Source organism: Vicugna pacos, chromosome 17 (assembly GCF_048564905.1).
Source record: "Vicugna pacos chromosome 17, VicPac4, whole genome shotgun sequence".
Classification (NCBI taxonomy): domain Eukaryota; kingdom Metazoa; phylum Chordata; class Mammalia; order Artiodactyla; family Camelidae; genus Vicugna; species Vicugna pacos.
The window spans coordinates 24,187,839-24,208,963 of NC_133003.1; the positions used below are offsets into that span (position 1 = coordinate 24,187,839).

A 21,125-nucleotide genomic window follows, 5' to 3' on the forward strand; every position below is an offset into this window, starting at 1 on the left:
CTTTAACCACGATTTCTATGAAGGAAAAACTGCCGCCCAAGATCATCCTAGGACCAAAAAGACTAGTTTTGGGGAGAGGAGCATTAACATGGTACAGCTGACTCATCTCCAAATTTAGATTATTTTTTTGTTTACACACATAGACTACAGAATCCAAGGATTTAACATAGTCTAACAACAGGGAGACATGACTAAGGAAGCCTGCAGCATGGACTGATGGATCTGTATTACCTTCTGTCTTCTAAAACTGGACAGTAGGGTGATGACAGACTCACTGCCACATGGTTATCACTACCACTCAACAGTTACCTGGACGAACAGAAGTGCTTTCATATTACACAGTCCCACAGTCCCTGATGATTAATTTGACTAATGGATTCCAACACTTTCTGTGTAACTGCTCACATTCCATCCCCTCAAAAGCCCAAGGTAGTCAAAAGCATTCTAGGAATGAGTTAATATTCAAATACACACCATATCCTCCACGGACGTCTTTCATGCTTTGGTTCTCTGAAGCGTTTAACTGAAAGAAAAGACAGATAATCAGTAGCTTTGCACAGCAACAGCAAAGCAAAGTGCATTTAACAAGCTAGGGGTTATCACTACACTTGGCGTTTATACTGATGTCTAGGTAGGTACGTGCTCTTTTAACATGTGACGATGTACAATAAGTCATGAAGGTCACAGAGGCCCTGTTGCTACTGACCAGTATCGACTCTTCAGAACTGGACACTTAGGAAGAAGGACTCTACATAGTGCATGCAAAACTATTTTTTTTTTTTGTGACAAGGCTCTCTGAGAGGGACTGGAAACCACAAAGGGGAATGTACCTACTTCTAACTTCAGGATCCAATGACAAATCCATCCGTCCACCCACCCAAACGTTCGAAGTACTGTTGGGGGGCAGGGGCAGACACAGAAGCACGCGTGTGGCAAATGCTCAAGGAGAGAAGCCTAAGGCAGAGCAAAGGCACAGGGAAGGCTAACAAGCCTGGAGGAAGGGCACCCACCAGTCAGGAGAGGCTGCCATGGCGGAAGTGGCTGGGCCAGGTCCTGCAGGCTGGGGAGAGTTTAGTAAATGGACCAGGGAGGGGAGAGAAGACATGTTCCGGACAGAGCACACACCATGAGCTCATGGGTCCAGGGACATAATGTGGCAGGGTGTGTGTGTCGTGATTTGATTTGGCTTTAATACAGCAGGTAACAAGGGAAACAAATGGCGCAGGGGCCACATGAGGGTCCTCAGTGCCAAGCCAAGTCTGGGATGAATCCTGCAGGGGAGGAAAAGCCAGAGGAGAGCACTAAACAGTCAAGAACATAGGTGGAATGGTGGAAAGCGGCTCTGAATCATGTAGATGGTGGGTTTGGGGTGAAGAGGACTGAGCAAGGATGCTGGCATCCTGGCACCAGGCAGTGGAACTCCCAGCTACATAACAGTGGGGGTTGGGGGTTGCCCACTCAGCAACGGCCTGAAGACACTGGACAGCAAAGGGCTCCCCAACTGACATTTAAACAGAAGGAAACAAGTTTCTAAGTGTCTTGTCCTCCACTGAAGTCCCAGGCAGACTGTTTGCAGAACAGCTCTATCTACTAAAACCATGATAGCGCCACAGGTGTGATTTTTTCCCACACAAAAGTACTGAGAAGAAACAGACAGAATGGCAGCAGGCAAGACCTGACATTTGGCAGACCCCCAAGCTGTGATGAGGACGCAGGAAGAGGAGGGAGGTAGGGAGGAAGAAAATGGTGCCCAAATCAATAAACCCCACTTCTCTAAATAAATACAGGCAGTCCCCGGATTGCAGAACAAGAACTGTCTATACACCTAAATGAAATGTCTGCTGTCTGCTGGGGGGAGGGGGAGAGAGAGAGAGAGAGCGAGACTAAGAAGCAGGTGAAATTGTGAGAAGGTCTGTCATTCTGCTGACCCATGACACAGCCAAAACATCAACAAGACCAAAGGATCTGGAGTTGAGGCCCAGAGTCCCACTCCCCCAAATGGCTCTCAAGGCAGGAAGTCTCCTTCCCCAGAGCATCCAAAGCTCGCTAAGGGGCTGGGGGCTCAGGAGGGAGATATGAAGGTACCCGGGCCAGGACAAAGCAGTCTGGAGGGAAAGAACCCCAGCGGGGCTGAAGCCACTCCTCATGATGGGGAGTCTGTCCCCATCGGCATGAAATAGGACATCAAAACATAACCCAGGGAGAACATCCTCATTCTTAGGAGACAGATGCTGAAGTACCAGGGTGGGTGCAATTTACTTTCAAATGGTTCAGGGGATATGTACAATTATATTATAAATGGCATAGTCTATAAATAATTACATTATAATTATAAATAACAAATACAACAAAGTAATTTCATAATACATCTATTATTTACATTAACATGATACATATTACAAAAAGAAGCAAATGTAGTGTTATGGGCCAAACTGTATCTTCCCCACATCACCCCCTGGCCAATTCATACGGTAAAGCCCCAATACCTCAGAATGTGACGATTAGCAGACAGGGCCTTAAAAGAGGTAATGAAGGTAAAACGACGTCATATGGATGGGCCCTAATCCCACATGAATGGTGTCCTTACGAGAAGAGGACACACACATACTGAGGGATGACCACGTGAGGACACAGTGAGAAGACCGTGGTCTGCAAGCCAATGAGAGAGGCCTCAGGAGAAACCGAACCTGTTGACACCTTAACCTGGGACTTGCAGCCTCCAGAACTGTGAGAAAATAAATTTCTGTTGTTTAAGCCACCTATTCTGCGGTACTTTGGGACGGCAGCCCCTACCACACCAATACATGTGGCAACACAGTAACTGGTAAACCTAGATGAAGTGTCCTTTGGGTATTCATGAAATCATTATTTAGAGGTTTTTTGTAGGTCTAACATTTTTTGAACTAAAAAATTGGGAGGAAAACACACTCTAGAAGAAAGGACCAGTGCAAGCAAGCGCTCAGAGGGCAATCTGGCAGTATCTGTCATAACTGTGATGCCCCTGAACCTGCAGTGCACTGCCAGGTTCCTGTTCTACGGGTCTCACTCCAGCGTGTGTTAAGACGTATAGATCTTCACTGTAAAACTGTCCTAACAAGAACCCAGAAAGAAAGCAACACCAACCAATATGGGGTTGGGTATATACACACACATACACATACGGTACACTACAACGTCGAGCAGTTTCTAAAAACAACAAGGTAGATCTGTAACCAGCCCCATGGAAATAAGCAGCTGCTCCACCGGAAGCTCCAGACAGCGGCTCAGGCAAGGCCCCAGGACGACTAATCTTTCAATTCACGGTGCTTCTGCAGGATAGAGAGAACTCAGACAGAGCAAGAGGCCAAAGCAAAGGGCAATCTACCCTTTCTAACATATCTACCAATGTCCTCTGAGGCGGGAGGGCTGGTGGAGGGGGAGCAGGCCCATCTCAAGTGCAGGTCAGGCCCCGGATACGCAGCCACACCATTGCTGGAATCCAAGGCTGACGAAGCAGCACCTGACAGAGGCCCTCATGGGACAAGGAAGAGGAGACTGGGGGTGGGGAGTGGAGACAGAAAAGGGGGCTGTCGGGGTATGTAGCCTGCAGGGGCTCCCAAGCAGGGTCCCTGCCTTTATGTACATGATCCTGAAGGCACATGGGGGGCCCTGTCACCCGAAAAGCAGTAGTGACCAAGAGCCAGAGAGACGTGGCTTTGAGTCCACTCTCTGCTACTAGCTATGCAACTCTGTGCTAAAAAAAAAAGAGGGAGAACTATGACCTACCAGGTTGACCTCAGGATTAAATGAGGAAAACAGGTGGAAGAGGTCAGCAGGGAACATGTGCTCAGGAAAGCAAAGTGCACTCTGCCGGCCCTGCCCTGGACTGTCTTCCCTCTCCTCCCCTCTGTGTCCACACTTCCCAGTCCTGGGGCTGAGCCACTCTGTACCAGCCTCGGTCCTGGTCCTGGTCTCCGGGAAGTGTGGGGCCTTGGGTCTGCCAGCTACAACCTGACCTATCCCCACCAGCCTCCCTCCTGTGCCTCCAGGCAGCCCAGGGGCCCAAATGTTAGGAGGGTCCTAGGATTCCCCAACCTCGCTCTCCTCCCTGGGCCATCCCCTCCATGTTCTGAGAGTTCCTCTGTGGCTCCCTTCTACCTCTGGATGGCTCTATCCTCCCTCCACAGGCTCCCCTTCTTCCTCTTGACTTCTGGGGAGAAACCCCCTTCTCCGGGCTTCTATGCTGTGGGCTCATCAGCCTCCTCCCCTAGCCCTGGCCCTGTGACCCGACTGCAGGCTGGCCCTGCACACCTGTATGTCCTGCCCACCGTGCCACTCCTGCCTGGCTTCCCCATTCTTCACAGAATGGAAGTCCCCTCACCTCTGGGGCTCCTTATTCTCCTCCTCCAACTCAGTCAACTCCCCCTCAAGTCCCCCAACCAATCCTGCAACTGAGGAGTCTTCCGGATGTGCCCCTTTCCCCGTTTCTGCCACTAAACTAGTGCAGGCCCTCATGACTACGTTCCTATGCTAAGGAGACTGCCTCCTAACACGTTTCCCTGCCGCCAATCTCCCCAGCTGCCTCACCCATCCACCTGCCCACCGAGTCCACCCATTCATTCATCTATCCATCTTTCCACTCATCCACCCATTCCTCCCTCCCTCCCACCTACACTGAGCATTTACTCTCACACAGACACAGTCCCTGCCCTCAAGAAACTTTCAGTTTAATTACACTGCACATAATTTAACTTGCCTAAAACATAGCTACCTTCTTTTCCAATCTTATTCATTTTTGAATTAAAATACATCTTTTGAAAGAGGTAAATATACAGAGAGTGTATAAAATTCAGAGAGTATATTCTTTGGTTAGTGTTTGTATGTTGTCTCTTTTTAATCCCCTTTCAACTTTATATTTAAGGTGGGTCTATTGTAAGCAAAATACAGGTGAGTTTCCCCCCTCTCCAAATCTGGTTGGTAACTATAGTGAGCTGAATGGTGGTGCTCAAAAAGATATGTGCAAATCCTGATCCTCAATACCTGTGAATGTGACCTTACTTGGAAGAAGGGTCTTTGCAGATTTAATTCAGTTAAAGAGCTTGAGAAGAGATCATCCTGGATTAACCAGGTAGGCCCTAAATCTAATTACAAGTATCCTTAGGAGGGAGAGGAGAGCGGAAGACATGGGGCAAAGGAGGAGGCCTTGTGAAGACAGAAGCCTAGGAACCTGTGAAGCCATCAGAAGTGGAAAAGACAAGGAAAGTCCCCCCCCCCCCCAGAGCCAATGGAGGGGCTGTGGCCCTGCTGGCACCTTGACCCTGGACTTTGGGCTTCCAGAACTGTGAGAGACTACATTTCTGTTGTGCTAAGCCAAGAAGTTTATGGTTATTTGACATCCCTAGAAAACTAATATGGCAAGTTTTTTCTTTTTCTTAGGAAAAAATTCAGAATTCAAAACACTCCCTTCCATCTGAAACCCCAGTCCCTCAGTTTCCCTTCTCAGGGCTAACCACTGTCACCTGGACCTCGTATGTCCTTCCAAAGACGTGTTAAGTGAGCACAAAGATGGACAAATGTGGCCTCAGACTTTACAGCACAGGCCATTGCTGCTCTCATTGAAAAGCCCCCTGGAGCTTCAGCTACTGTACACTTGGCTCTCCTTCTTGTATCAGAGGCTACATGGTATCCCACAGTGTGGCCGTGTCATCTCTGAGTCACTCTACAAGCACCACTGCAGTGAATGTCCCTGTGGTGTGCCGTCTCTGCCTGTGTGGGTAAATTCCTATCGTGGACTTGCGTGTCAAAGCTTCTGTGCAGCTGACTTTGTCACACTGTCCTCCACAGAGGTTGCAGCAACTCATACAAGTGCCAGTTTCCCCATGTCCTTGCCAGCACTGCATCTGAGCGAACCTTCTTGCCCTGACAACTTGATCACTCAAAAGGAAGCCTTGGTGTGGTGGCAGTGTGTCCTCACCAGGTCATGTGGACGCCCCACACCAGCTCACGCAGGTTGGCAAGGCTCCCACCTGCCCTCCACTCTGATGTGTGCCCTTAACCCCTCTGGCACTGGGCCTCAGCTCACACCCTTCCCTGAGGGCACCGGGACACTGTGCTCACTCTTCCAGAAGTTCTGTGCTTTTGGTGCCACACAACAGGAAGGCAATGTGGATGATTGGATTCTACCTGTTTCATATGGTTAGCCATGTCACTGACTGCATGCCTAACGCTGTCACCTGGTTTTGCAGACACCTCTCTGAGCCAGCACCCCACTCCACTGCCCTCCTCAGAGCCTCACCCAACTAATGCTCCCCGGGGACTTGCTGAATGGAGGAAGAGAGCTGGGATGTTACACAGGTGTTTCCTTTTATGGCACAACAAAAAAGACGTAAGAGGTGGCTTAAAAGCCAAATCATAGGAATTGGAAGGGAAATAATTTCCACAGAGCCACTGCAGCCCTACTTTGAAACTGAGTCATAAAAAGCACAACTGTTTTGGAATTAAATCACACAATTTAAGAGAGCTGTCTGGCCAATATCGGGCATGGCCTGAGAGAAGCAGTTACGAGGAACGTAAGAGGCAGTAAGAGGCTCAGAACTGTGGGATAAAGAGAAAGAAGGGCTTGAGGCTGAATGAAGACAGGGAACACTGGGCTTCTGTGAATGTGGTTACCAGGAGTGGCAGCCCCCTGTGCCCCTCTTTATCTGACAGCATTTCCCAAACCAGCATAAAATCACTCCCTGCTGCAGTTACGGTACAAGAAGAGGCTTGTAAACCTGGAGGGTTCTTGGCAGAGAGCTTCTCTTTGCTGTGAAAATCCATCGAGGCAATTCGATTATGATATAAAATGTGTGGAATGTTTGTATTCTTACGACCAAACTGTAATCTTGAGGCTGGAAGCTGATCACAGGCCACACAACGGCCACTCTAGTGTCCGGCATTTCGAAGAGTAATACAACAGAAGACACCTTGGATGGTGTCACCTCACAGGCTATGGGAAATCAGAGTCACAGGCACTTCACTGGGACCACAAAACCACTGGTCCTTGAGTGCAATCATGGGCCTAGGGACATGAGCAGGCTTCCACCTCCTGGGTAGGGGAGCTCCAGAGACCATGAACTCTCTATGGAAGTCTGTATGCATTTGTTCATCCCTGGGGTGGGGGGTGGGGGGAAATACTTTCCTTCCAGTGACCTGCAGCCAGAAAAAAAAACCCCATAATTTTGGAGCCTTCTGCCCAGACTTCTGCCCAGGACTGCTGACCTGGACCACACCCCTGATGGCCTCATTTCTCAAGCTGTATCACGGGCCACCACCTCATGCAACACAGGCTTTCTGTTGAGCGTAACAGACTGTTTACCAGGGCAAATGGCAAGCAACCCCTACCAGTGCCAGCCGGGGGTCAGATCATGAACAAGGCAGTTTGGACTCTGAGTCAGAGCCAGAAGGGGCCTTGAGGGGCCAACCCTCTCAGTGTAAAGGGTGAGGAAATCAGTGGGGAAAGAGGTGATTTGTCCAGGATCACGAAGACAGTGGAGCTGGGATGAAATCTGAGTTACCTGAGACAAGCCTCTTTCCTTAACTGGCACTGGCTAGGGCAGTGACATCAAACCATATTTTACTGGTTCTATGAGCCTAGGACCCCAATCCCAAAGGACAGAAACTCCTGAGGGGGTGAGTAAATCCACCCTCACCGACACCAAACCAGCAGTAAAGGAAAAACCCAGAAGTGTTTCGGCAATTTCCCTAAATTATAAACGATCATCCCAACAGGCAAGCCGCATCCCAAGCCTCCTTCATGCCCCCTACTGATGTGAAAACCCCAGAGGCACTCAGCATCTTCAGGGCAGGGAAAAAGTTCCAGGAAGACACTGAGGTAGCCTGCTGGTTGCCTCCCCAGACCCACCAGCACCTCTCTTTCTGACTAAGGAAGTCACAGACAGCATTCTCAGCCTCCCCCAAAGCAAGGTGCAGCCATGTGACCAAAATCTAGACTCGGAGAGCTTTACACTCAGGCTGGGCCATGTTTCAAGGAGAAATGAAAAGCCAGGTGATTCCCATGGCAAGGAAATAAAGGCAGTCCAGCTAGGGGTAGCTTGAAATCTAGTCCCTGCTTTATCAAAAGTTTTATTATTTTAAGCAAGTCATTTAATTCCTCTGGGTCTAAGTTTTCTATTTAATAGGGTCAACGTGGGGAGAAAAGCAGCCGCAGTAGGGGAGTGGTGTGGCTGCCTTGCTGCCACCACCACCCTTCATCAGGAACTTAATCCAGGTATTTTACATCATCACTTCCAGCCTTCACAACAACCGTGAAACGTATCATCCTCACTTTACAGATAAGGTCAGAGGAGTTGGCGAAGGCCAAAAGCGGCACAACCAACATGTACATCTACATCTACCCGATTCCAAAGCCCACATTTCCCCCCTGCCACCTTGAAGAAGCTTAATCCAAGACAACGCTGGCTCTGGTAGGGCTGGACCACAGGGCAGAGAGGATCCCCGAGGTCAGAGCTCACCTCCTTCCTCAACACGTCCTCCTGACTCTGGTCCTCTTTCCTTAAACATCCTCCTGCACTGGAGTTGGAGTGAGATAAGCATGCCGCGCCTTGCTTAAAACCTCTCAGAGTCCCCCAAGTCTCCTTCCTCAGGAAACACGATTAAGACTTTTAAAGTTGGCAAACAAGGTCCCGTGGCCTGGCATCTCCCAACTTAGCACTCACATTGTCCCTCTGGCTTGGGAGGGCCGCCACATTTCTCCTCCTGAATAACTTCTTGGCATCTTTCCAGATTTAGTTCAGACAACTCTTAAGATTTGCCTCCTTTGTAACCAAGCTAAGTCTCTCTCCCTCCTTCTGGCTCCCCAAAGTCTCTTATGCACACCCTTGGAGACTTAACACTTCCCATGCAATGCTAAGGATTTGCCTGTCTCTCCCAGTAGACAATTAGTTAAGGAGGCAGACAGGGACCTTGTTCTTATTCACATTTACACACTCAGCACCCAGCCAGCACCTGGGAGGAAGCAGGCACTAACTACTAACTTGAATAAAGGAGCAGAGCACACTGGACTCCGTCAAAGGCCAGAGGAGGTGACAGCTTAACACTCGGGGTGCGAGCTCTGGGCTCATAACCTCGTGTCGGCAACTTAGTCACTGACCTTTCTGGGCCTCACTCTGTCTCTCTATAGAATGGAAGAAATTACAGCACCCATCTCACTGGAGCATTAACAAGACACTATATTTGGAGCATTTAAAACTGTGCTTTCTACTTAGCAAGTACTGTGCACATCACAGCAAGAAGGAGCAGAGGACTTACTGCTAGAGGAAGAGTAAATCCTCAGGAAACCCCAGCCACAGACAGCAAGGAAGCACTCATCTGATTATAATTTGTGGATCCAGGGCCTCCCTAAAGTTTTCTTTTTTTCTTTTAGATTATAAATCATTGGTTCAAATCTCCTTCTGGCCCGGACGTCCCATGTGGGACCAGAACAAAGCTGCATCAGGCTGTGCTCTCTTTTCCCTAGTCAGTCAGCCTCCAGCAGCCCCAAAGGCTGGCCGCTGGAAGAATTCTCCAGTTGCTGGTGGTCTGGAAGGTGAGAGCTGAGGGTGGTGACAGAGCAGCCTGGGCAGGCAGCAGGGCTGGTCCTGTCTCACCACCAGCAGGCGGGGAACATGGGAGGGGCTCAAAGACGCTGAAAGGCTGACAGGAAAGAGGGCTCTAGACCAACTTGGAAGGCTCAGAAGATCACCAGGGACAAGGGCTGGCTGTCATCAAGACATCTCAGGTTGTACTGAGCTAAGGATGGGAGATGCACTGTGAAATCGTCGGGGACGTAGAACTTCTATAATCAATGAGGGAAAAATTTGAACCCACACGTCACCGAATCAAGAAATACCGTGAAATGAGACCGCGGTCATCACACTCAGATCCAGGAGGAAGAGAAAGCCTGCGCTACTGGCTGGGGAGCTGGCGGGGGAACAGCTGCTGGGAGACAGGGAGATGGGGAAATGGGCCCCAGGTCTTTCCGGTGCTCCCTGCGGCCGCTGCCCCCCGCCCCCCGCCCCCGCACTCCCCGCAGGTCGCCAGGCCTCCTTGCCAGCCTCTCCCTGACCCAGGCACTCAGCAGAGGGCCTCAGGCCCTGCGTCTCTCTCCAGGCTCCAGCGACCTCCAAAGCCACCTGCCCGATGTCCCGTTCCCACCTCTGTTACACTAGGAAGCAACAGAATCAAATCTGTCACCTCCTGTCATCCACGGGAGAACGATTTCCTGAGTGGCCCCACGCTCTCAAAATCACATTTTAGTGGCGGAATTTCAGGAACCAAAAAAAGAGTGCTGGAAAAGCTCTCTTTGAAGAGAGACCTCTTCAAACACCCTCAGAAATCACACCCCGTGGGTGAACGCCATCCCCCTTCTGACCCCACGAGTCAGAGCATCAGCTGGGCCTGGTCAGCGGGCAGGACCCAGGCTGGGTGTGCTCACTGCGACCAGCACGCAGCTCCTCGGGGCAGAAACCACCGCAAAGGCTGCTGGGAACTGCAGAACTTGCGGCCGAGGGCTGCGGGGAGCCCGCAGGGACTGCCCCGTCCACCCCTTAGCTTTCGCCGGGGCAGAGAGGCAGGGGGACATGCCGAAGGCCACCTGCAACGGCTCTTTCCACAAAACATACCCCTCAGAGTCACACTATGTTTTACAGAATAAGACCGTTGCTTCTTCATTTGCTTGTCCATCCGGCCATCCACCTACCACCCTCCACACAGCTCTTGGGGGAAGTCTCAAAATATAAATAAAATTAGGTCACCCTCCATGCCACTTAAAACTCCTAAGACAAATAAGTCTGTTAAAGTCAAACTTTTTTCAGAGCTGTGCATTTTACTTTGTGTAAATGATACCTCCATAAACATATTAAAAATAAAACAAATGCAAAGCCCTCCCCTGCCTTCCCACAGCAGTTAGAATACCATGTCGTCCGTCTCCTTCCTGTGGCCAAGGAGCCCCAGGACTCACGGCCCTGCCTACTGCTCAGACCTCATCCCCTCCAGCCATATCTGCCTCCTCTCTCTGCACCACACACACCAGGCTCCATCCTGCCATAGAACCTCTGGCTCTACTCTCGTCCCAGTTTGCCCCGACCTCCTTTTCATTCTTGCTGCAGCTTCCAGATCACCTCCTTGGAAGCCTCTCCTGACCACCTCACCCCCTGCTGCGTGCATCCTGTCCTGCCCTAGCCCTCAATCTCATTTTCCTGTTTTTCTTCACAGCGTTAACGCTTCTCATCTCAGTAATTCTGATGTGTTTTCTTGATTACTGTCTTTTTTCTCCCCACTAGAAAGTAAGCTCTGTAAGACCAGGAACTTCTGTTCTGTTTACCCCCATGTTCCTAGCACCTTGAGGGGGCCCGGCCCTTAACAGATTGCTATATAATATTTGTCGAACAAAGAAATTCATCTAGTCTGTCACTTAACACATAGTTATTGAGAATATCTGTTATGACTTTAAATATTTATACACTGTGGCCCAGAAACTCCACTTCTAGGATTTTCTTTTATAGTTACATTCATACAAATATCCAAAAGTCTGTGTAAAAGAATGCACCGTAGCACTCTCTGTAAGAGTGGAAGATTTAAAAACCACCTAAATGTCTATCAAAGGGGGAAGGGTTAAAGGTAAGTTATCACACAATGGAATTCACCTGTTAAAAAGTGAGGGAGAGAAAAAGTGAGGGAGAGACGGTACACCCACAATGGGTGAATTTTATGCTATGTAAGTTATACTTCAATAAAGCTATTTAAAAAGTGAAGTAAATCTATCTGCATTAACATGGAAAAAAGCCTATATTAAATGGGAAAAAAAAGCAGGTCACCAAAACAGTAATGTGTCACGTGAGCCAATTTTTTTTAAAATGATATACGTACATACAGAAATTTGGAGGCACACACACAAAACTGTTAACCTCTAGAGGATGGAATTATAGGGAACTTTCACTTTTTATACTATGTATTTCCCTAACGTTTTAGTTGTTTACAGAGAGCATGTATTACTTTTGTGGCAAGAAGTAAAAAAGCCTAAAAAAGATTATTTGGGAAAAAAACTTCTGCTGCCAAAAAACAACAGTTAAAAAATGACAATAATACAATTTTTGCTCATTAGGTAATTAACAGCCTTCCTCAAACCTAACTCATTCAGAAAATTTCCTTCTGACAGAAAAACTTCTGGTAAGCAGGACTCACTAGAGACAGAAACTGTCATGTCAGCCCATTTAGCCCACGTCAAGCAGAGGATCCTTGCTGAGCTAGTTACCATCCCGGTGGACAAGATGTCCCACCGTGTCCTGCCAGCCAGGCCAGGGGTTCCCTCCACAGCTGATGCCCACATGTATAAGTTAAAATAAAATGTTTATTGTGTATGTTTGTATTGTGTAGGATTCCCCAGATTCCCTGCCTTTTAAAAATTGACCAACCAACAATCAATCCTGATTGTGCTGGATAAGAGGCCTTTGACTGTAAACATTCTTAATTCAAAGGACCGCCTTTCACCACAATCTCATGGCTAACCAGACAGAAAAAGGTGTGGCAGCCCCAGAGTCTGTTTCTCAGAGGTACATCTGCAGTCCTGGACCAACTCCACCACAGAAGATGATGGTTGGCTCACGCAGAGTGGAAACTTGTCTCTCCACTGCTTCCGACCCACTGCCCCATTGCACAGGGATGAGCTGCAGGCTGCAGGATGGGTTTTCATCCTTGTAGCCCAAGGCTCTGAAATGATTCCAACTGCTTAGGGTGATCCAAACCTGGCAGAGAGCAGAAGATATAATGGGAATGTGGACGTCATGCTGACACCTTGAACCTGGAAGGAAAGGGTGGAGATCCAGCTACACATCCACCGCCTAGAGTTAGACACAGAAGCCAAAGGACTGAACACAAGCTTTCAACACACTTCACTGGGCCACTCAACTCCAAGAGTCTCACTAGGATAAAAACCCCAGTGTGCTGTGTTTCTCTCATAAAGATGACACTTGCCCTCTGACCTTCTGCAGGTCACACACTCAGTGCCGCTCCCTGGCAGTGGTGAAGGGGCCACCCAGCCCAGCACCTCCCTCATCCAGCAGCCCACAGGAGGGCAACTGGCCAAGGATAGCTTCACATCCAGCAGGGTCTCCAATCACACCCTGCCTCACCTTTGAAGGAAAATAAGCTCCTCTCATACCTAAAGCCACCGTGCATGAGCTACTCACCTGAGTTCCTAGCAGGGTTTCTGAGAAAGTCTAATCAGATAAGGCATCATTAGCATCACTGCAATACGAAGACTGGCAACAGACCTACTCAATCACTCCTCATATACACCCTGGAAGGTGGATAGTATCATCCCAATTTTCAGAAGAAGAAATGGGATCTCAGCACAGGAACCTGCCAAAGTCCCACAGGCGGCAAGTAGTGGTCAAGACCAAAACCCAGGCCACTGCAGACAGTCACCCCCTGTTAAATGAGTTTCAGCATCAGGACTGACTGGGCTTGGCCTTTTGGCATAAATTTCAAAGCTTGTGAAATGTAAACCTCTACGTGCAATCCACACATTATCAAAAGTCAATAGCCCCCAAAAGAGAATTAGCTCAGAAAACTTAAGGCTAGATAGAAAAATAGTTCAAGAACTCTGTTCTACACTGAAGGTAGCTAGTAGTGCTTATATCTACGACACATGCATCATCCAAAATCTCAAGGCTTATGGTAAGAAATCAGCTCGAGTCTTAAAGCGGGTGAGAATGTTTGGCCATTGAAGTGCGCTAGTACTGCAAAAGGCCCCACCGGCTGAGGCTACAAAAGGCCCCTCTGACGAGTGCTGCCCATGGCTGGCTGCTCCTGCCACCACTCCGCCTTCCACAGCACAGCTCAGGCTCTTGGGCAGCCCTGTGTCTCAGACCAACCCAAGCGGCCACAGTGGGGAGGAGAAAAGCCGCAGGTTTCCCCAGTTGTGCAGCATCCCTCCACCAACACCATGGCTGTCCCTGCCTCCACTGCTGCCCGGGCTCGGTGCTCTGAGGCTGTCACAGCCAAGTGGCATGGTTAGGAAGGTTGGTTCACGAGAAAGAAGAGCTCCTTTTCTCAGCCACACTCTAGAACAAACGCCCCGCACAAACCAATGAGCATCAGCACATGTGTCAGGGAGATGTGAGAAGGCAAAGAAACAGAAGCAAGACTGAGCTGAGTGGTGGTGGGAAAAGAACTGAGGCCTGAGAGGCAGGACACTGGGTTCCTGCCCTGGCTCAGCCTCTGACCTGCTGGGAAGTCCCAGGCAAGCTCTTCAATCCCTCCAGTTCTACCGCACATGGAGTCTCAGGTTAAGTTACCAGTATTTTTTCAATTCAAATAACTGACGATATGGTGTGAACTGTCCCGCCTCCCCAGGATCATCTACTACAGAGGCCGGTGAGCCAAGGTGGGCCTCAGCAACTGACACTTACCCGGCACCACCAGGCTAAGCACCTTGTCTCGCTTAGTTTTCCTAATAACCCATTAAGACAGGGAATCACCTCCTTCATTTTGAGGACAAGAAACAATCTCAGAGGAATAAAGTCACCCGGGGGGAAGTCACACAGCACTGGAAAGACTACCACAATGTGGCATGGTGGTCATGAGAGACCAGGGCCCAAATTCTGGCAGCTCAATGCCAGAGCCCATGCACCTGACCACCGGGCCACACCGCTGCTATTCCCTGGTCTGGGAACCCTCAGCTCCCAGATGTAGCTCCTTCGTTCCCTGGTCCAGGAGTCCTCCCTTTGGATGACACACACTCGGCTACCTGGTTGTCCTGACAGCCTCCCTAAATGCACTTGTGTATTGACAGCATTGGATAGAAACCTCTACTGCTTTTCCAAGGGTATACATCTAAACCCAAGAGAAACTGGCTTTTACAAAGCTACATAAAGAGGAGGAAAACCTGGTGTTCCAATGACCAGTTCCCTAGTGTTTCAAAAGGCCTCATCTCACCTGTTGAGAAGAACAGGCAAGAGCCAATGTGGCACTCGCTGTACCATCAGAGGGAGCTGCTGGGGCTGCCCCCAGAGTGGCGGCTAGCCAGACTCCAAAGAGGCTCCCACTGCCTGTGCAAATAAGGGGTGCTGCTTTGTGAGAGTCCCATGCATTTACCCAGTGGACGACTCTTCCTCTGAGAATGCACTGGGGTGTCACCTTCGAATTTTATTGACAGAAGTTAATTAATTAGCACCCTTAGCAGAAAAATTAGTAGAAGATCGGCTGTTGTCTTGAAACCAGTTAAAGACTACATTTAAGGCCTTTTCCCTAGCTTCTAAACTCAGGGCAGTTGGCACCCAGAGTCTTCTCTTTTTCAATACAGGTTGCATAACCAACCAGAATCTGAGCAGAACAGAAGCAGCAGAGTTCATTTCCTCAGTCCCAAAGCCTGGGAATTGGGTGGCAGGGCATCAGAGAGCAGCCAAGGAAGCCTTAACTTTACAATAATAGCTTGAACCCAGGGAGCCTTGGCACCTTAAGTGAAGAAGTCATCAGTCCCCTATGAGCTAAAATATCTGTAAGTCCTCCTTGGCTGCAGTGGGAATCCCATCCAGGGCAGTCTGACAGGTGCTTTGGGCACCCTGGGTTCCCGTCACAGCTGTTTTCGCCTCTCCTCCACTTAGGAAGAACAGGTGGCCTGGGTGATAGGAAGGAGTGACAAATGACAGACGTGTCCTCCAGGACAGGGGGAGAGACAACATCAATAAATCACGACCATCAGGACCGGGAGCCCCAGGCTGCCCTAGGAAAGGCAAGACTGAATCAAATTAGGACTCCTGAATTCCCAGTGCTCTTTCTGCTCGTCTATCTACTGGGATCCATCCCTCCAATTTCCCTTCCATGAGGGTGCTGGAAAAACTCACATCACGTGGCATGGTGGTTATGAGAGGTGCCATCAAGTTTTTCTGCATCCCTTTTCCTACTGTGAGGATGGAGAGTGAGTGGCCTCAGGGACGAAGGTTAGGCTGACAGCTTGGTTGAAGAGAAAGGTGAAAGGGAAGTCGGCCTCCATCTCTTTCCTCGAGGGCCACGAACCACACCTCAGGCAGCGAAGGGAAGCTGCCTGAGCATCCTGTGTTTTGGAGAAGTAACTGTCTGGTGATGTTCTGGGATTGTCTCACAACTGCATCCTCCTTGGTTCCAGCCTTCCTAAAAGTCTAGAATGTACATAAACCAACCCAAGAGAAACAGCAGGCTGTGGCCCTACTACGTCTCATTTGAGACAGGCCTGCCTATGCCAGGTCCTGATCAGAAAGTCCAGGCACAATTCATGAGACCTTGGGGGAAAAGGGAGGCGTAGGGCCCAGGTCGGGCCTGCCTACCTGTCCCGACACTCTCCAACCCAGCAACAGTGCTGGGAAAATGCTGCCTTTGGGCTTGCTTGTCAACCAAGCTACCTGCATTGGAGACTCAGGAGACTCAGCTAGGCATCTTACCACACCTGACACTGTACAAGAGGAGTGAGAGGCTGAACCCCTGATGTGAGTGGGCAAGCACAGGACCCACTTACTCACTCCAGAAATGACCAAACGACCTCAAACAAGAGACAGGGTAGTGCTGACTGTGCCTAAGGAAGAGCAGGTGGCTGGGGTAAGATTTACTGAGCGTTCAGGGCAGTGAACAAGATTCTATACAAACAGACTATCTAACAAAGCTCCACACTGTATACGAGTCAGAACTCGAGCGCTTCCTCTCCCTTTGCACTGAGATTTGAGCTCCTCTTTGAAAGAGGAAGGAAAAGGAAGATCCAGCCACTGCCTCCTTACAAAAAAGGTACTGAGAAGACTGACAATGTGTAAAAGTCCCCGTGCACAGAATAAGCAGGCTTCACTTCAATTATTAGCTGCTGTTTGACTCCCACACATAACTCAAAGGCTCATTATACAGCAAATTAGCCTGAAATGTGTCTTGTATCAACAATCCAGTGTGAAATGTAGAAACTTTGATTTCCTACCAGTTGAAATACAAGCAGTGAGCAAATAAGTTGGCTTGCTAAAGGCAAGGCAAATAAAAGAATCCAGGCAGACCTTTCTCTGCCGTGCTTCACAGATACCTCATTCTTTACAAATTGAAGGTGCGTGGCAACCTTCTGTCGAGAAAAGTCTGTCAGTGACATTTTTCCAATTGTATTTGCTCACTTCGTGTTTCTGTATCACATTTTGGTAATTTCCTCAATATTTCAAATTTTAAAATTATTATTATATTTGCTATGGTGATCTGTGATCTGTGAATTACTGCTGTCATTGTTTTGAGGGGCCATGAGCAGAATACATATAAGATGGCAAACTGAACTGATAAATGTCATGTGCATTCCGACTGCTCCACCAACCAGCCATTCCCCCATCTCTCTCTCTCCTCGGGCCTCCCTATTCCCTGAAACACATCAATATTGAAGTTAGGCCAATAATTAATAACCCTACAGAGGCTTCTAAGTGTTCAAGTGGAAGGAAGAGTCAATCAGGGCAGCAAATTTCATTGTTTTCTTGTTTGAAGAAATTGCCACTGCCACCCCAACCTTCAGCAACCTCCACCCTGATCAGTCAGCAGCCATCAACACTGAGGCAACACCCTCCACCAGCAAAAAGATTACAACTCACTGAAGGCTTAGGTGATAGTCAGAATTTTCAGCAATAAAGTATGTTTTAATTAAGGTATGTACATTTTTAAAGACAATACTATTGCACACTTTATCAGCTATAGTATAGTGTACACATAACTTTTATACACACTGGGAAACCAAAAAGTTTGTGTGACTCACTTAATTGCCATATTCACTTTACTGCTGTGGTCTGAAACTCAACCTGCAATTATCTCTGAGGTCTGCCTGTATGACAAACTGCCTCTCTGAGGCCTTATAGACTGAGGCAGCAGCCAACTTCCATCTTAGCTGAGATGCACGCTGGTGTCTCTAAGCCTGTTTCAGCCACCTTTGAGAGCTCAGAAGAACAGCGAAGCTCTAAGCACACTCTGTGGGATTCTGGCAGCCCTGCCCACTAAGATGAAATCCAATCAATAAGTGCTCACTTATTTACCCAATATGTAGCTATACTCGAATCGACCTCTGGCCACTCAGCATACAAGCCTGGCATCGTTAGTTACTGATTTAAGTGATCTGTCTTCCTAAAATAGATCACAGATTCTAAGAGAATAGGAATCAAGTCTCCTAAGTTTTCTTGTACTCACTTTCACTATATTAGTTACGTACTGCTGTGCAACAAATTCTTCCACAACTTAGTGGCTTAAAACGATGAATATTTACTATCAGCTTAGCTAGCACTTCTGGCTCATGGTCTCTTGTAAGACTACAAACTTACAAACCAACTGAAGCCTTGACTGGGGCTGGAGGATAGGCTTCTGAGAAGGCTCACAAGCACGGCTGCTGGCTGGAGCCCTCAGGACTCTCCACAGGACTACCTGAGGGTCCTCAAGACACGGCAACTGGGTTTCCCCAGAACGACAGATCCAAAAGGGAGCAAATGAGCGAGCACACCCAAGACAAAAGCTGCAGTCTCTAACAGCTTACTCTCAGAAGCGACACACCATCACTTCTGCCATAGTCTACTGGTCACTTAGACTAATCCTGGTACAACGTGGGAGAGGACTACACAAGGGCATGACCACCAGAAGATGGGATCACAGGGGTCTGTCCTGGAGGCTGGCAGCCACATTTGCCATTCTAAGTCCTCAGGAAATTTTTACTGAACGTGCAACAGATGAACCTTTCAAGGGGGAACTTGAAGCTGTTGCTTTACTTTTCAATCTAGTCTTAGCTGACACTCTCATGCTCTCTGATGACCTAGGTGGCTAGCAGCCTCCAAGGCAAGAAAAAAGAACAAGGTAATAGTTGGCACTGATTAGTGTTTCTGCCCATCCCTACAGGAGCATTCCCTTCCCCTATTCTACTTTACCAACCAAGAAGGTGTTTGAAGCTCAATTCAGTTTCTCACTCACCCAAACCAGGGGGTGCCCTCTCAGTGTTTAGAAGTCTACTGACAAGTGCAACATGGACCCAAATAATGCCCTGGATGGGCACCAGGGAGGGCTTAGGGCCTGGCACTCAGTGCATGCCTCAGCAGAGCAGGGGAGGGCGGAGGACCCAACAATAAAGAGGAGGCACTGGGATCACACGATTTCCCATCATGGCCTCCAGGAGCCCAAAGCCACATTGCTGCACTGCTTGTTGTTAATATGGTGGCAGTGATTCTTAAAGTTAGGAAAATAACTCAGTTTCCCCCCAGTTTGTGTAATTTGCTACCATCGGATTTAAGTCTGGAGATTATAGCTAAACATGACAAAATTTGTAAAAAGGGCCTGGGAGCTGAGTTGCTATGGCAGTATGTAAGGACTGGAGCCACTTGCTTTGGGTAAGGAAGCATCATCTATTTTTTTCTGCCTTCATTTATAATAGGTATTTCCCCCTGGATATAAAATCCTAGGTTGACAGGTTTTTACTTTCAGCACTTTTAAGATGTTGTTCCATTGTCTTCTGGCTTGAATAATTTGATGAAAAGTCTGTATTAGTTCTTATGTTTATTTCCCTGCATATAATGTCTCTTTTCCTCTTGTTGCTTTTACAAATTTTTTTTAATCATTGTTTTTCAGCAATTTGATTATCATATGGTTTAGTGTGTTTATCCTGCTTGGGGTTTATTAATCTTCTCGCATCTGCGTTATAATTTTCATCAACTTTGGGAAATGTTCAGCATTACTCCTCAAATATTTTTACTACCCCTTCTCCTCTTCCTATCGCTTCTAGAAATCCAATTATATGTTGACCTTTGATATTTTCGCATGAGTCACTGAGGCTCTATTCATTTTTTTGGTATGTCTTCAATTTGCAAAGCATCTGTTGCTATATTTTCAATTTCACTAATCTATTCTTCCATATAATCTAATTTCCTGTTAAGTCCATCCAGTCAATTCTTCAGAAATTGTATTTTAAGTTCTAGACATTCCATTTGGTTCATTTTTATATCTTCCATTGTGTTCCTCATCACGACCCAGTTTTTCTTTAAAATCTTCAGCATATTGATCATAACTGTTGTATAGTCTTTTTCTGGTGATTCTATCATCTCTGTAATTTCTTGGTCTATTTATATTGACTGATTTTTCTCTTGATCATAGGTCACAATTTCCTGCTTCTTCACATATCTAGTAATTTTCTGATTAGATGCTATACATTATGATTGCTACACTGTCAAAGTATTTGGATTTCATAGTCTTCCTTTAATGAGTCCTGAAGTGTGTTTAGCCTGGCAGTTATGTTTGTAGAACAACTTGATCATTTTAAGTCTTTTCTTTCTTTTTAAAACAAATTTTGAGGTATAATTTTCATACCAAAAGTGCACCCATATAAAATACACAGTTCAATGAGTTTTGAAGTGCACACCCTTAACTACAATCAGGATATAGTAATTTCCATCACCCCAAAAAGTCGCATGTCCCTTTGCAGTTGGTCCCAATTCTACCACCCCAAGGCAATCACTAATCTGCTTTCTGTCAGTATAGATAAGAATTTTGGTTTCTGGAATTTCATACAAATGGAGTCATATGGTATGTATTCTTTTTATCTGCATTCTTTTGCTCAGCATACTCAACCATGTTGTTTTGTGTATCAGTAGCTCATTCCTTTTAGCTACTGCTATGTATTCCACTGTAGGAATATACCACAATTTGTTCATCCACTCATGTGTTGATGGACACTTGGACTGTTTCCAGTTTGGGGTAATTATGAATAAAGTTGCTATGAAAGCCCTTTTGTGGGACATACGTTTTCTTTTCTCTTAGAAATTGCTAGGTTGTATGGTAGAGGTAATCTTCTTTGTAAGAAACGTTTGAACAGTTTTCCAAAGTGGTTGTACCATTTTATATTTCTGCTAGCAGTGTTGTAAGACTTCCAAAGTTCACATACGCTTCAACTCTTGGTATTGTCAATTTTTAAAATTTTAGCCATTCTTGTGGGTGTACAGTGGCATCTTGTTGTTTAATTTGCATTTCCCTGATGACTAATGATATTGAACATTTTTTCATGTGCTTATTGGTCATTTGTGTATCTTCTTTAGAGAAATGTCTATTCAGATTCTTCGCCTATTTTTATATTGCACTGTTTGTCTTTTTACTGAATT

The 21,125-nt window shown here is 47.5% G+C and overlaps 1 protein-coding gene across 1 annotated transcript in view; it reads right to left on the reverse strand.

Moving 5' to 3' along the window:
• STIMATE (STIM activating enhancer) overlaps window positions 1-21,125 on the reverse strand; it is a 48,521-nt gene that overhangs the window by 14,275 nt on the left and 13,121 nt on the right. The window contains exon 2 of the mRNA XM_031686429.2: window positions 475-523. Coding sequence (XP_031542289.2) covers window positions 475-523 — 49 coding nt within the window. The remainder of the gene's footprint in view (window positions 1-474; window positions 524-21,125) is intronic.